At 37.3% G+C, this 14,638-nt stretch overlaps 1 protein-coding gene across 2 annotated transcripts in view; it reads left to right on the top strand.

The window, feature by feature from the left end:
* The window catches only part of LOC118270299 (thyrotropin-releasing hormone receptor), a 117,077-nt gene that overhangs the window by 78,200 nt on the left and 24,239 nt on the right, over positions 1 to 14,638 (top strand). For both annotated transcript variants that reach the window (XM_035585827.2, XM_035585825.2), the window contains exon 3: positions 9,769 to 9,949. In XM_035585827.2, coding sequence (XP_035441720.2) covers positions 9,769 to 9,949 — 181 coding nt within the window. The remainder of the gene's footprint in view (positions 1 to 9,768; positions 9,950 to 14,638) is intronic.

Here is a 14,638-nt window from a genome sequence, read left to right as displayed (position 1 = left end):
TTAGGTCTAAAATAAGTAAGAACCCTGGCCTTAGTGTCCATCTCTCTGATTAGTGTCAAGTGACAGGTGGCAGAATAAAGGATAGAAATACTTCTAAGTCACAAAAAGCGTGTTAAGTTCATTGAGTGCACCTCATCCAGAAGAGAATGTATGGAATTGGATGTACGTTGTGCAACAGCTGGACGACTGGCTGTGTTCTAGGATCAGTTATCGCACGGAACAAATAAAATAAAACAAATGACACCTCAAAACGTTGGAAAAATTAACTCAGGCAGTTGTCCCACCAACGGCGAGTGAACGACTAACTATCGGCTATTTTCTCGCTCAAGAAACGTACAATAGATATACTTTCCGTGTAAACAAAAGAGATGCATATACAAATAGTTGATCGCTGACTGTTCACACTGCCGGCGAGTGCTCGCTTCACTAGTTTGTCGCTGATGCGACAAGAGCTATGAAAGATAACACTCGCTCAGCGACACTCGCCAAGCGATTAAAACTCACGCCGAGCGACCAACCAGTGGTCATTTCTCTAGAGTGCGTATCGTAGTGCGAGTAATCGCCCGCCTCACTCGTACACTCGCTTATAGCCGAGCTACACAAACATCAGAACTACACACTCGCTCGCCACGTCTCGCTTAACCCGTTTCTAGTTCTAGCTCTACTCGTTACTCGTTCATCGTTGCCGGTGGGACAACTGCCTAAAGAATCGAACTCAAGTCCTCTCACAGCGCACTCTATTAACAAGAGAGTACTCTAAAACTATTTCAATGAAACCATGTACATACCATACCTATCTGAATTTGGACACCTTAATCTTTATTTCGGTCACGTCCTCTTATTATTCAGCACAATTGAATACAGCTTAGAACTGGAATGTCCCCAATACAGGAACGGCATTGTTGCCAAATGTCCCAACAGCGGACACTACTCCTGTTTCTTAGGGATCAATACGTGAAATACTGGTCGGTTACTCCAATTGTACTTGTAAAAGTATTGTATAAAGAAAGTTGTACTGTACATAAGTAATTCTTTTGCAATGAATGATGTCCCGGAGGTTTAAGACGCTCACTTCTCGTGCATGAGAGTGCGGCATCGAAAATTACCAAGCAACGGCAAGTACCAATGGGAAATGTTCTGACTTTCAAAGATTATTTGGACACCGCTGACAAACGGTGAAAAGAAAATCGTGAGAAAACCTAGGCTTATAATTTTTAATTATAAGTTTGAAATCGCCAACCCGCATTGAGCAAGCGTGGGGATTAATTTTCAAACCTTTTCCGTGTAAGAGGCCTTTTGTTATCAGTGGCCACTTATGGGCTGTAGAAGTGTGTGTATGTGAGTGAATAATTCCCATAATAATCATAATTTAACCGAGATGTACTCTAACTAGAGGATTCGATTCCGGTAAATTTCTCTAATCCCGGGATTTCGGTATTATCTATAGTTAATCCCGGATCCTCTAACTCTAACACATCATAAAAGAGTTACTTAAAAATATTTACTCGTATTAAACTTTAATTGAAACCAAACTATGTATGTTTAAGGTAGTTTTGCACTAAACCAAACGAGGCTACCATTTAAGCATTGACTTATTTAAACATTTTATTTTCGTAAACATCTTAAGAATTCTGACCTAGAAATTAGAAGGCCTATAATTAGCTCTCAAAATGCGTGGGATGTTCATTGATAAAGGTTTTAAATTGCAAGTCTTTATGGAAATAATGGAAGTCTATTAACATTATTTGGGATTCCTTTATAAATACATTTGTGACAGAAATAGAGCAGGTTTTAAAAGAGAACAACAGTTTTCTTGGAGATGAGATGGACTAGGGCTTTTTTAGAATGATACTCGCACGTGGACATATCAGTCTTTGTCATATGTATTTATTACTAGCTGACCCGGCAAACTTCGTACCACCTTAAACAGTTTTTGTTCACCTTTTAAACCTTCCCTGGACCGCTCCATTACTATAAATAACTCAAGACCAAAATTTGCCAAATCGGTTCAACCGTTCTCAAGTTTTAGCGTGACTTACGAACGGTAATTGTTTTTTTATGTATATAGAAAAGTAAAACTAAGTGACAATTGCTACAACGTTGTAGCCAAAAGGACAAATACTAAATCCTTTTTAATCGTCAAAAATTACTAAATTACATTTAGGTAATAAGATTCATGACGTATTCTTTTGATTACCTTTCCGCCATAGCCAGAGATTTTAAAGATTTTCAGAAAAAATACTTGTGAATACACGCATATATTTAGCGAAAATGTTAAGCAGACACACAAAGGGGCATAGAAACTGTAGTAAAACTCAAACGTAATGTTACGGCTTTATATTTACTATTCATGTTTTTAGACATTTCTTTTGGAATGAACGTAGCTTTTAACATATACATAAACATTTATGTAAATTGGTTTTTTTTCTACGCACATACATATACATAAGCATGAAATTAATTTTGTTTTTGGTAGATATTAAGTACTTACATTCTTTATGATATTATGTTATACGTATAGATAAATTAATTTTTTTGGAGGTGGGAAAATCATCGAATGGACTTCTCCCGCATTGGGCGAAGCGAGAGAGAGTGTCAAACTCTTACTGACCAAAACCTATTTATATGATCCACAAATTGTTGTTTCTGGTCTGGGATTCATGTGTACGCACCCACGACACAGGAGAAAATCCTAGTGTAAGGCAGTATTTTAAAGAAAAAAGAAAATTCGCAATAACCAACTTAATTAGCGTAACTTCTGCTATTCCCTTTGGGAATTAGAAGCCGTGACGATACAGGGCTACAAGTAACCTATTTTAAATAAGGTCACACCCACGCATCTTTCCAAGGATATAAACTTTAAATAACATTATAAGACTACAGCGGTGCTATTCTGAAACGTACATTTTGCAAAGATAATTTAATACCTTTAGTACGAGTTTACTTTACCATGAACAAAAACGAAACTAATTGAACGAAACGTGAGTGCGCGTATGAACTAACCAATCAGAGTACCTAACGCGCTTTCGTTTCGATCTCGATGAACGTAAAATTAACTAGTACTAAGAGTACAGTAAGTACCCTTAGTTGCATTTAGTGGCATTTGGATAATAGACCTGAGAATCATTACGCCAGCTAAGTATTTTAACGATTTGGATTTTGACATTTTTAATAGTATTTTAGGGAACAAAGAGTAAAGTTCCCTAAGAAAAGGAGGATCCGCCGACCAGGCGAGGTGATCATACCTGGCGGGCCCTCTGATCAACTGTTTTGGGATTTTCTTTACATGTTTATTCATATGTAAACTTCACATGTGCGATGCAGGATATTTATGACGTCATCAGTTGATTTGCTCGTCGATAGTCTATGTGCGACTTCTGACATCTGTCACTTGACAGGCGTCGCCACAGTATTTTTAAAGCGTGAATAGCTATGTGCTTTGCGAGATGACCTTCGAGATGAATTTACCATTTTCAGAATAGTACTGCCGTAACTAGATATTTCAGTCCCAAGGCATGCCCGTCTCATTTCGAAGTCCGCGTTAGAATCGTTTCATGTTAATTTTGTAACTTAATACGTTTGGAACAAGGGTTAAATTGGTTATTTTAATCGTATTGTCTTGTTAGTTGCGTAAATAGAAATAATTTTAGTAACGTGGTCATAATATACTGTCAGTACCACGATTTTATTTTTTTATGAAACACGAACGTAAACGTAAACGAGCAGACGTATCACCTGATGGTAAGCAACCGCCGCCGCCCATGGACACTTGAAACAACAGAGGCGTTACAAGTGCGTTGCCGGCTTTTTGGGGGTTAGGAATTTAAGGGTTGTTGTTCGGGAATCTGGGATTGGGAAGGGGGAATTGAGCGTCCGGCATTCTCACTCACACAACGAAACACAACGCAAGCGTTGTTTCACGTCAGTTTTCTGTGAGGCCGTGGTATCACTCCGGTCGAACCGGCCCATTCGTGCCGAAGCATGGCTCTCGATACGAAAAAGTTAATTAAAACTATGATCAAAGTTTGAAAAAGAAAATGGGACGTTCAAAAGTAAATACGGTTGATAGAATATTGTGATTTTATTATAACTCCATTAAATAACTTTCGTGAGACATACTGGCGATTGAAGCGTCGTGTGTTGCGGAATGACTTGAAACTAGCCTCTGGCATGGTTTGAAACTAGTCGAGTTCCTCGTAAAACAGTTACGTGAGTAAGCCGATAATATAATAATTAATTTGATGTTGTGATTTTCACAAATAAGCTAGAGGCTCATATGCATAAGCTTGCTTGCCTGGAATTGTCTATCTTTGGCGGCGCGTCAAGTTCCTCGTCAAACAGTTACGTGAGTTAAGCCGAAAAACATAATAATATGTTTAGGTCGCGTTTCCAGTGACGCGGTGCGCGGCGGAGAGGAGCTTAGCGGTGCACGAATTGACCAATCACTATACTCGAAATCTTTTCCATTAAAGCGGAGCGGAGATTTCGAGCATAATGATTGGTCAATTCAAAACGCGGCCTAAGGCAAGGTAGTCTATTCATTTTAGTGACATAGGTATTTCTATATAGGTATATTTTTACAACACACAAAAGACTTACTCTTTTAAGGACATCCAAAAAACTAGTACAAATTGAAACGTGTGTCATTCATCGCTTTTACAGCAGATTTAGAAAAGGTATCGGCAATTTATAGGTAGTTTCGACGCCATTAGTGGGATATATGGACTCGGCGGCTAAAGAAATAATCTGTGCGGTTTCACGGATCCGTAAAATATGGTCAGGTTTAGTATATATGGCTACACATCAAGCTATACAATACCAGTTTAAACTGACCGTGGAATGTGTAGAAAAGTTATAGAGCGCGAGACCAAAATAAACTGGTTATGTTTAGCTGGAGTAGTCGGGTGTACCTCAGGGAGTCATTAACGTTTTTGAGGTGTCTATGTCTTCCTTTAGTTTAACTAGAGTAATTGCTTTACTAACAAGGACGCATGTATGAAAGAGAACTGTTTTCTTTTTTTAAAGTTGGGTGAATAGATTTTATGCAATGTCACGCCTTTTATCCCCGAAGGGGTAGGCAGAGGTGCACATTACAGCACGTAATGCCGCTATACAATGTACACCCACTTTTCACTACTTGTGTTATAAGTTCCTTGTAATAGGGGGTGAGCCTATTGCTATATACTGGGCACAATTCCAGACTATGAGCTATTACTGAGAAATTTTCGAAAAACCGAAAAACGCCCAGTAATTCTTTGCCCGATCCGAGGATTGAACCTGAAACACCTTGTCCAGCAGTCGCACTTGCTCCTTGCACTACTCGACCAACGAGGCAGTTATTTGAATGATGTTTTTATAGATGCCACAGATTAAGTAAGTTCGAATAAGATGAACAAAATAATAATGTTCATAAGTATCCTTCTCCGTGCAAGAAGAGGTTTTTGGTTAGCAGTGGCCACTTATAGGCTGTTTATGTGATGTGTGTAACTAGTAAAATAGTTTTCAACTACCTAACCCAAAACAGTTTAGATACGACATGAATAAATCGCGCCCGCATTACAACTAATAGTTTTTGCATTACCCACTAAATACAGGCTTTGCGTACAACGTGATTTATTGCCCAAAGATAAACGTGTTTTTGTCGAATAATTTAACTATTTTCACCGACAACCGTTTTCCTATTACTCATTAGAAACTAAATTAGATCCTTATTGTAGTGATTTTAGGTGCTTTTATTGATTGATTGTTTGTTTCTGTTGAGGGAACATTAATTTTGTTTTATTGTTCCGTAAAGGGATAAGCACAACAATATGTATTGAGGTAAATGCGAACCTATTGACATGTTTACCGTTACAATAGGCTGAATAGGTGAGGTATATTGTTAGTTTTACATATAATGTGTCATGATACCTAATCTAATATACACTGCCTCGTTGATAGAGTGGTCGCAAACGCGACTGCCGGACAATAATCTACACGACATACATTAAAATAAAAATTAGTCGTTCGCAGGCAAAAGTTACTCTATAAACTGGCCTATATTAAAGTACAATTTCAGAACATTTTCTTAAAAAAACAGAAACCAATTAATGCCTACAAAGAAGTTCTTTTATTTTATCAATTAGGAAAAAAAGCCCTAATAAAAAATTTAGATAAAAAAAATATGTCTTGTATCAATAAAAATATGACATAACAAAAGAATATTCCATTGGTTTCAATACAACACGTATTGAAAAAGTAATACCTATTGTTCTCTCACTACATATTACTAAGCATCGGAAAAACAGTCTTCTCGATTTTATGACTCACGAATTTCTTATCGAGAATCGATTTGAAGATTTATTTGTTTTCTTTATCATATTGATGATACTGGACATTTATTTTGGAAGCTGGAGTTATTGTTATTTCAGTGTTTATGTCCTTGATTGGTTCGTATTTGGGAGTGTTATCTTGTATAGTAGATTGAAGATGTATTTCTATTTGAGATATATTTTTTTTTTAATTTTCCTTAAGTAGCTGTTACTGCCGATTCTTTGATACCGTTTTTTTTGTCAGTCCCTAAAACCTTTGTTTCCGAATGTAGTTGGTGAATCTGGGCCTGTAAAAAATTCAGACTGTCTAAAAGACCTCTAAAATACTAAGAAAATTGGGCCTCCGGTAACCTCACTCACACAACGAAACACAACACAAGCGTTGTTTCACGTGGGTTTTCTGTGAGACCGTAGTATCACTCCGGTTGAGCCGGCCCATACGAGCCGAAGCATGGCTCTCCCACACTTAAAATGTGGGAGATCACCTACCGAAAACGAATAACCTTACAAAGCTAGCACTCAATTACCCCCCCACAGGCCTACATACAGTCTCCAATGACAACCAACCTGACACTATAACCTATAAATTCCCAAGTTGACGTTTGTGACATTTCGTGCGGTGACGTCACGCGTGGGCTAGCACTAACAAGTTACATTTAAAATTAAAAAGTGCACTCAAATCTTATATTTCCCTGGCCACCTGACTTTTCAGTTGTGAGTGGAACTAGTTTAAAAAGGTGAAGGTTTTTCATTCATAACTTTTCATTCATGATTTTTGTTTTTATTAATGGAATGGTCAATGGCGCTTTTGAAATGTAGCATTCAATTTTTAATAGTTGTGTTATGAATCGTCTCTTATTACACGTCGGGTACTGCTTCATGATTCTAATGAAAATCATCATAAGCTTTGAAGATCCAAATCTATCCATCGCGACCTTAATCTATCTGGTGATGTGGAAGTCATTGAGGGAGCCCTATGTATATAGGTACTCGACAGTGGATCTCTTGTGGCTGACGATTACGATGACAATGATGATAATAATATTCAATAATACTTCGCCCGATGTGGTAATTGAACATATGTATAGATACACATCACTACAACAGCCTATCAGCTGCCAATACTGACCAAGAGCCTCTTCTCATACGGAGAACGTTAGAGCATTAATCACCACGCTTGCTCAATTCAGGTTGACGATTTTAAACTAATAATTAGAAATTATAAACCCAGGTTTTACTCACGATGTTTTCCTTCACCATTTATCAGTGCCAACTATGTATAACCACAGTAATATTACATCTACATTATGTATGTGTATAATCTTTTCCTTACTCAGAAGTCGCACTTAGTACTCGACTAAGAAGAATCATGAAGTTCTTTCTGTAACTTTATTTATTTCATGCATTTGTATGAGTGTTATATTTACGTAATTGTATTTCACATCCCTATTCATTAACTAAGTTAAGAGAGTTGGAAGATGTCTTTGAATTCAAGTTGTTTACTAAGGCTACACCTACGGCTTTACGTGATAGGTCTATGTTTACTATCATAATACTTAGTAACAGACGGTCTGATTTCGTTGGACTCGAACGCCCGACCAGGACCATATTGGAAGGTGTGTAGAGCAGTTGGTCGGACATAATTATAATTCATACTGGTCGGACGTAGTCGGCTCGCTAGCGCATCCGATCACCCGACCATCCAACCAAATCAGCACGTCTGCAAGTTTCGCAAAACGAAACATTTAGGTACTAGTTATTTCTGGATTTCAAGATTTCAAATAGCCAGCAGGTAAACCAATTCTGTTAATAGTTTTCATTGTATCTATGTAAACCTGCTCATATCTGTAATAATACTCAATATTGTTTATAGGTACAATTTTCTACAATGACTTCATAACAATAAAGTAGAAAATCAAATAGAGAAATATAAAAATTAGTATACGTTCATCTGCTGGTACTTGTACTTCAAAATCATAAACAGACGCAAATCACGGTTCTCAGAATTGAATCCAAATTGCTCTCGCCAAAAGGAATGAAGTCAAGCTATGATACTTTCATATTTTAGGCCTGTATTAACCTAGAAAGGCGTGTGATTTTATCCAATAAAAATATTTAAAGAACACGGTTTCGCACTTAAACAGTATTTACAAAAGTACTCATAACTAATTGAAGAAAATAAATATCTAGCTAGGCTGAAAAGAAATATTTCCTTCTTAAGAAAACACTCTTTTACGCTAAGAGTTACCTAATAGAAAAAAGTGTTATTAAAATAGCAAGTTGCTCTTAAGTCGTAATAGGTACCTAAATAGCCTTTAGGCCGGGACTTTTTCAAAGCGGAGACGGGACGAGCGGAGAGGAGATGTTTTTTAAACAACCAATAGAATTGAGTTATTGACACGTCTCCTCTCCGCTCAGCTTCAAGGAGATCGCTGTGCGGAATGTGTAATATTTGTATGTCGCGATGGAAGCGGAGATGTGAGCTGTGCGCGGACGACGCGCAGTGGAGACGAGAGATGTGAGCGGCGTGCAGTGAGCGATGTCACCTCTTCTCGCCCGCTAGCAACCCGCAGAACCCTTGCGCGCGCGCCGCGACATCGTCTAGACTTTCGTGTCAGAATGCGTACTGAGCACTCAACGCCCCGCACCAGAGCTGAAAAACATCTCTTCTCGCACAGCACACAGCACACCGCACACATCTCCGCTTTGGTGGAGTCCCGCGAGCTGAAAAACATCTCTTCTCGCACAGCACACAGCACACCGCACACATCTCTGCTTTGGTGGAGTCCCGGCCTTAAGAACTCTTTTTTTCTTTTTAAAAGTAGCGACAAAGCTGATATCTACACTAGTGTGAGCCTATGTGCACCTAAGCTCACAAAATTTCAAGAGTGCCGACCATAGAGGAATTTAATTATGCATTTTTTGAATAGCCCGGAGCTCGTAGTGAAAATTTAATAATTTTAACATAGTTTAATTTTATATTGAGTAAAATTAGCCTCTTTTGAAATGAGAATAGCATATAGCCGAACGCCTAGGCACTGAATACTTATTTTAGACTCTGTGCCAACTGAGGCAACACTCAAATCTCCAATAGTTACAAATGAATTCTAATCAAGCCATCGCATTCGTGTCCGATCCATGGGGAAAGTGATCCATTGGTGGTGTAAATCGATCAGGCGATCCATATGCTCACTTGGTACCTATGCCATATAATACATTTATTTAGTAGTAACGGCTTTCTCACGTAACTGTTTGACGAGGAACTCGACTAGTTTCAAGCCATGCTAGAGGCTGATATTCATAAACAGCATTCCGCGACACACGACGCCGCGATTATCGTGCTGCTAGTACCTAGCTCGTGAGCTAATATAATAAATTAATTTAGTATGTCTCACGAAAGTTTTATAACTAATTTTTGCTCATCAAAACCTCTCTAACTTGAAATTCTTTTCCTCAGGTCTAGCAGTACCTTTCGTGGAGCTGACAGTGACTCATGCATCAGTGCTGACCATCCTCGCGATCAGCTTCGAGCGATACTACGCGATCTGCGAACCTCTGCGTGCCGGCTACGTCTGCACTAAGACTAGAGCAACACTAATCTGCGCACTAGTCTGGTTCTTCGCGGCACTATTCACCAGGTACTTTCTAGTGGCATTTGTTAGTGATGGTACTTATTCAGTTGATAGATCATACTTTGATTTGAAAGAGCATCTTGGTCAAAGAGCCCCTTTTAAGTAACTATTTAAAATAAAATGTAATAAAAGACCCATCACTGATTTATGTCTCTTTAATTTATAAGAAAAAGAATGTGTTAGAAGATAAGATCAAAATAAAAGGTGATAAATAAACACCAATGATTTAAATTGCAAATAAATGATGGCTTCCTATAACTGTGTTCAATTTTGCCTAGCTACAGTGATTAACAACGACGGACAGAGCGTTTCGACCGCAGCGTTCGGACCGCAGCGTGCAATCGCTGACCGCAGCTTCTTAACAAACACACTCGCAATTAACATCCCAAAAGACTAAAGGGTGTTGGTTTTGCTTCCAGCCTCAATTTTGTGTACAATTGGTATAAACAGTGCCGGCGTAAGGGCCACTGATACCTGGGCGAAAATATTGTGGCGCCCACTTTAGGGAAGCAATGATAGTATTAGTTTTTTGCTGAACCTAAATAAAATTATATTAAGAATTTCATCTTTCCTTTAGTGTTACCCAGAGCTAACGATGCGGACGTAGAAAGTTTTGTAGCTCCTCTTTTTTATCGGTTTGGCGGTGGAAGTATTGCACCAATCGTAAGCGTAAGCACAACCCATCAAAAATCCATATAAAAAAAAATCTCAACAAAAAATATGCATATGCACAGAGCGTAGAGCACAGTTCTGAGGGTTTGCACCAGGAGAGGCAAGAGACTCCAACTTCAGACCTTGGCGCCCCCTAAAATTTGTCACCCTGGGCCATCGCCCCATCGCGCCCCCCCTAACGCCGGCACTGGGTATAAAAAAACTTACTTATAATCCATCAAATCGATAGAAAAGATAATCGAAAATGCGATTCCATATTCCTTAGGGTGAAACATTATTCAAATGTCGATCACTGTGACGAGTTATTGGCATGTGAATTTGAAAGCTAATACATTTTTGCCTGCCTTCCTAAATCCCAATATGTAGATCCGTCAGACATAAATCATGATCAGAATATCCTGTCATAGGATCCACATGGTACTGTGTTCTTAATCTTTTTTTATAAGTAAGTAAGTATGCTAGTACTTTCTTTACTGTGACCAACTTTTCTGAATGACGTAAATAAAAAAGTCTTAGTTTAAAAGTGTCTGAAATTTTCGTTTTATAAGCACGTATTATATGAAAATCTAAATCTTAAGGAGTAAGACCTAATTAGAAATTTTGAAATAACTTTTGTATCTACATTCTTATTCTAATTATAGTAAGTTGTGTGAGTGAGTTACCGGAGGCCCAATTACCCCTACTTCGGGGATATATTGGGGTCTAATTGAAAATTAGCTTCCCAATCACCGATTAACCCTTAAATTTCTAACCCCAAGAGCCGACAACGCACTCGCCTCTGGTGTTTCGAGTGTCCATGGGCGGCGACGATTGCTTACCATCAGGTGATCCGTCTGCTCGTTTCCAAAAAAAAAAGTAATTTCTTTGCAAATTCGCTGAATAGAAATTGGCTATAATGCATTCAAAATACTCTCTAAACTTCACTTTTCAAACAGCAAAGATAGTTTCTAGATCTCAATATCGAATCTTTATTCAAAGAGCATAAAGAAGTTTATGCTAAACTGTGCTTAAAACTTACTCTTACTAAAGTTTAAAGTTCCATTTTCACTTGCAGCAGTTTGCTCGACACCGTGTTTGATATTAGTTCTTTAGTCGATATCGATGTTCGTTTCAATCGGTTCAGTTGCCTCTATAAGGCTGTTTACTTACGATTTTTTAGGAACTATTTACTGTTTATTAATAATTTAACATCTATGTAGACTTACAATTACAGTACCAAATCGTCTACAACATGTTTTTATTTGGTCTTGAAATTTTATTGATTGATATTTTTCCTTGAAATTTTAATGATTGCCCTCTTGAGTAGTATTAATGGTATCGGCAATTTGTACAAATTACTGTGTTTCATATTCATTGGGCTTTTTTCGTATGATAAAAAAAAATACTTTTTGTCTATCCATTCTTACTATCTAAGCAACTTTAGGATGTTAGTTTTAGAAAGAAATACTACTGCCAATTTAGAGCTCTTATTTTAAGTCTTGATATGAAATTCGAAAGTGTGTGAAAGTATGAGATATAGAACATTATAATCTTTTTTTTTACATAACATGTGATTGTAACACCTCCAGGGCAATCAAGTGAGATGATTTCTGTCAAAAGCAGCACATTCCGAAATTTGCGGGTTACCGGGGCTTCCGTTCGAAAAGCAGGAGTAGGAACGAGGTGGTTTATATTCAGTAAGAGTCTGACACTCCCTCTCGCCTCATCCGAAGTGGGAAAAGACATTCAATGATTTCCTTTCTCAAAAAACCCTTGAGGTTATTAGAGAAGGTGAAAATCTGTTATTTTACTTTACCATCACAAAATATGTAGATAGCCAATTTACAGTGGGACACCAGCCTAATAATAAAGACAGAACCTAACCTAACGCTCCGGACAAACTTTCAATATCATTGGCAGCCACTAAAATTCACATATTCAGCATTTTCTCGACATCTTCATTTCATATTCTTCGCTTCAACGATTGCTGTTACTTGCATCCTTCACATTTGTTCTACTTTCCATATGGACTCGATTTCAAATTGATACTTTTTGATCCTTATTATTTTGATCTCTGGGAACAATTGTTTCAGTTAAGAACTTTAGTTTGAAATTTGAGTGAGGAGTTTTATACATGATGAAGAAGTTGAGTTTATAAAGTTTTAAAAGTAATTTTAGACTAGTTTTAAATATATATATGTGCATTTTGTTGCACAGAAACATGTACCTACTTATGTATGTAAGGTAACTGAACTTAAAAATACTCTTTTAGAGTCAAGTGTTTTGTTTATGATAGAAAAGTTACTATAACTGCTGTATAAATGTTGTCTAAGTAGCATTAAAATATTGATATTTCTTATCATATATTTTTCTAGTGAAATAATTTAGGTATATTGTTAAAGCTAATTACAATTATTTGCTGCGGACTACCTTACTACCAGGGCTCCGGCTCGAAAAGCAGGAGTATGAACAGGGTGATTTTTAGTCAGTAAGAGTTTGAATCTCCCTCTCACCTCGCTCAAGGCGGTAGAAGTCATTGGACTATTTTCCCCTTAAAAAAACTACAATTATTTTCTTTACAATCATTTCTTATTATAAAACTCGATTATATTTATCCATTCTTTTTTACTAAACAACTCAATTTACGTATCTCTGAAATAGATATCAACTGTTACTATAATAAAATTAGGTCGACAAGTTTTCTTATTATGGAAATACATTGTTTAGGATTGTCGGTCATTGAACTTAGGATTGAGAGACACCCAAAATACTCACAGTTTTTAGAGTAAACTTCAAAAGAATAGAGCTGATTTTGTTATTTAGGCTAAGTTTTTATAATGCCAATGCTTATTAGGCTTTCTTTTATTCATCACGTTGTCAGTATTATAAATATTTTTTGTAATAGTATCTATAATTGTAATTAGCAATTCACGTCTTGTTTTATGTCAGTTATGTTATTCCCTATTCATAATTTGTAATATATTTTAAGTTAAAAAATCTTCAGAAGTACGTACGTACGGTTTCTGTAATTGTGCCCAGTAAGTATATGGCAATAGGCTCACCCCCTATTACGTATGTGGGTTAAGATTTGCAAAGTGGCACATTACGTACGTACGATACTAAGCTATGTAGCTGTGCGAGTAAGACGTGCTATAAAAATACGCCGTCTCAATGTAGCTGTGCGATGAAGATGCGCAGCTTGAGTATGCGATGTATCGTAAGTAGGGAAGTCGTCCATAGCACACATACATAGCACGCATCTTTCCATATAAAAACATAGCTAAGCTGAGTCCATTTTCACCAATGCTAAGATATGTGTACCAACAAATATGATTGGTGCAATCCAAACGCATCTACAGCATCGTCTCACACACATCTCTGGCGGAAAAATCACCCTTAATGCCTTACAATTTCTTTTGAACGACAAGAATATTGATTGCTGCTATGTATGTAGTTCAAACTGATTAGAACTAGTCAGCCACTAAGCGCTTCATATTGAATTCTTTGTCACACACTGCCTTATAGGAACAAAAAGTCGGTTCGCAGTTTGACTTGATTATTTTCCGGGAAGAAGGCAGACGGGCGACCGATCTTCTATATTGCGGTCTCCCATACTGTCCGTATTTGCAGTTTTGCAATTCCTTTCTTTCGAAACGAAATTGATTGTTGTTACGTTTAGGTTTAGTTTTAAAGTATTAGGTTTAAGGTTACATTTCATCTAGTCTGATGTCCGTTGTAACTTGTGTTGTATTGGATTTGTTTTTTTATATAGTATTCTCACCTCCAAATTAATTTGGCCTAATAAAACAACAAATAGTCGTTTTGAGTCTGGGCGCCAGGCAATGGGATAATTTTTTAACCCTTCAATATCTTTAGTAGCATCTGATAAATTGTTAATTAAACAAGGTCCATGTTAAATCGACGATCAATGGAATTTATTTTATTTTCATAATTCTTCTTCAATTGCTTTTAGTATAAGCCTTCTATTCTACTCTTAAGGAAAGCGTTGAAGGAATAAAGCAAATAAAAGCAAAGTGACTATTA

Source organism: Spodoptera frugiperda, chromosome 13 (assembly GCF_023101765.2).
Source record: "Spodoptera frugiperda isolate SF20-4 chromosome 13, AGI-APGP_CSIRO_Sfru_2.0, whole genome shotgun sequence".
NCBI classification, from domain to species: Eukaryota; Metazoa; Arthropoda; class Insecta; order Lepidoptera; family Noctuidae; genus Spodoptera; species Spodoptera frugiperda.
The sequence above is the reverse complement of the archived record's forward strand: the minus strand, read 5'-3'. Positions and strand labels throughout refer to the sequence as shown.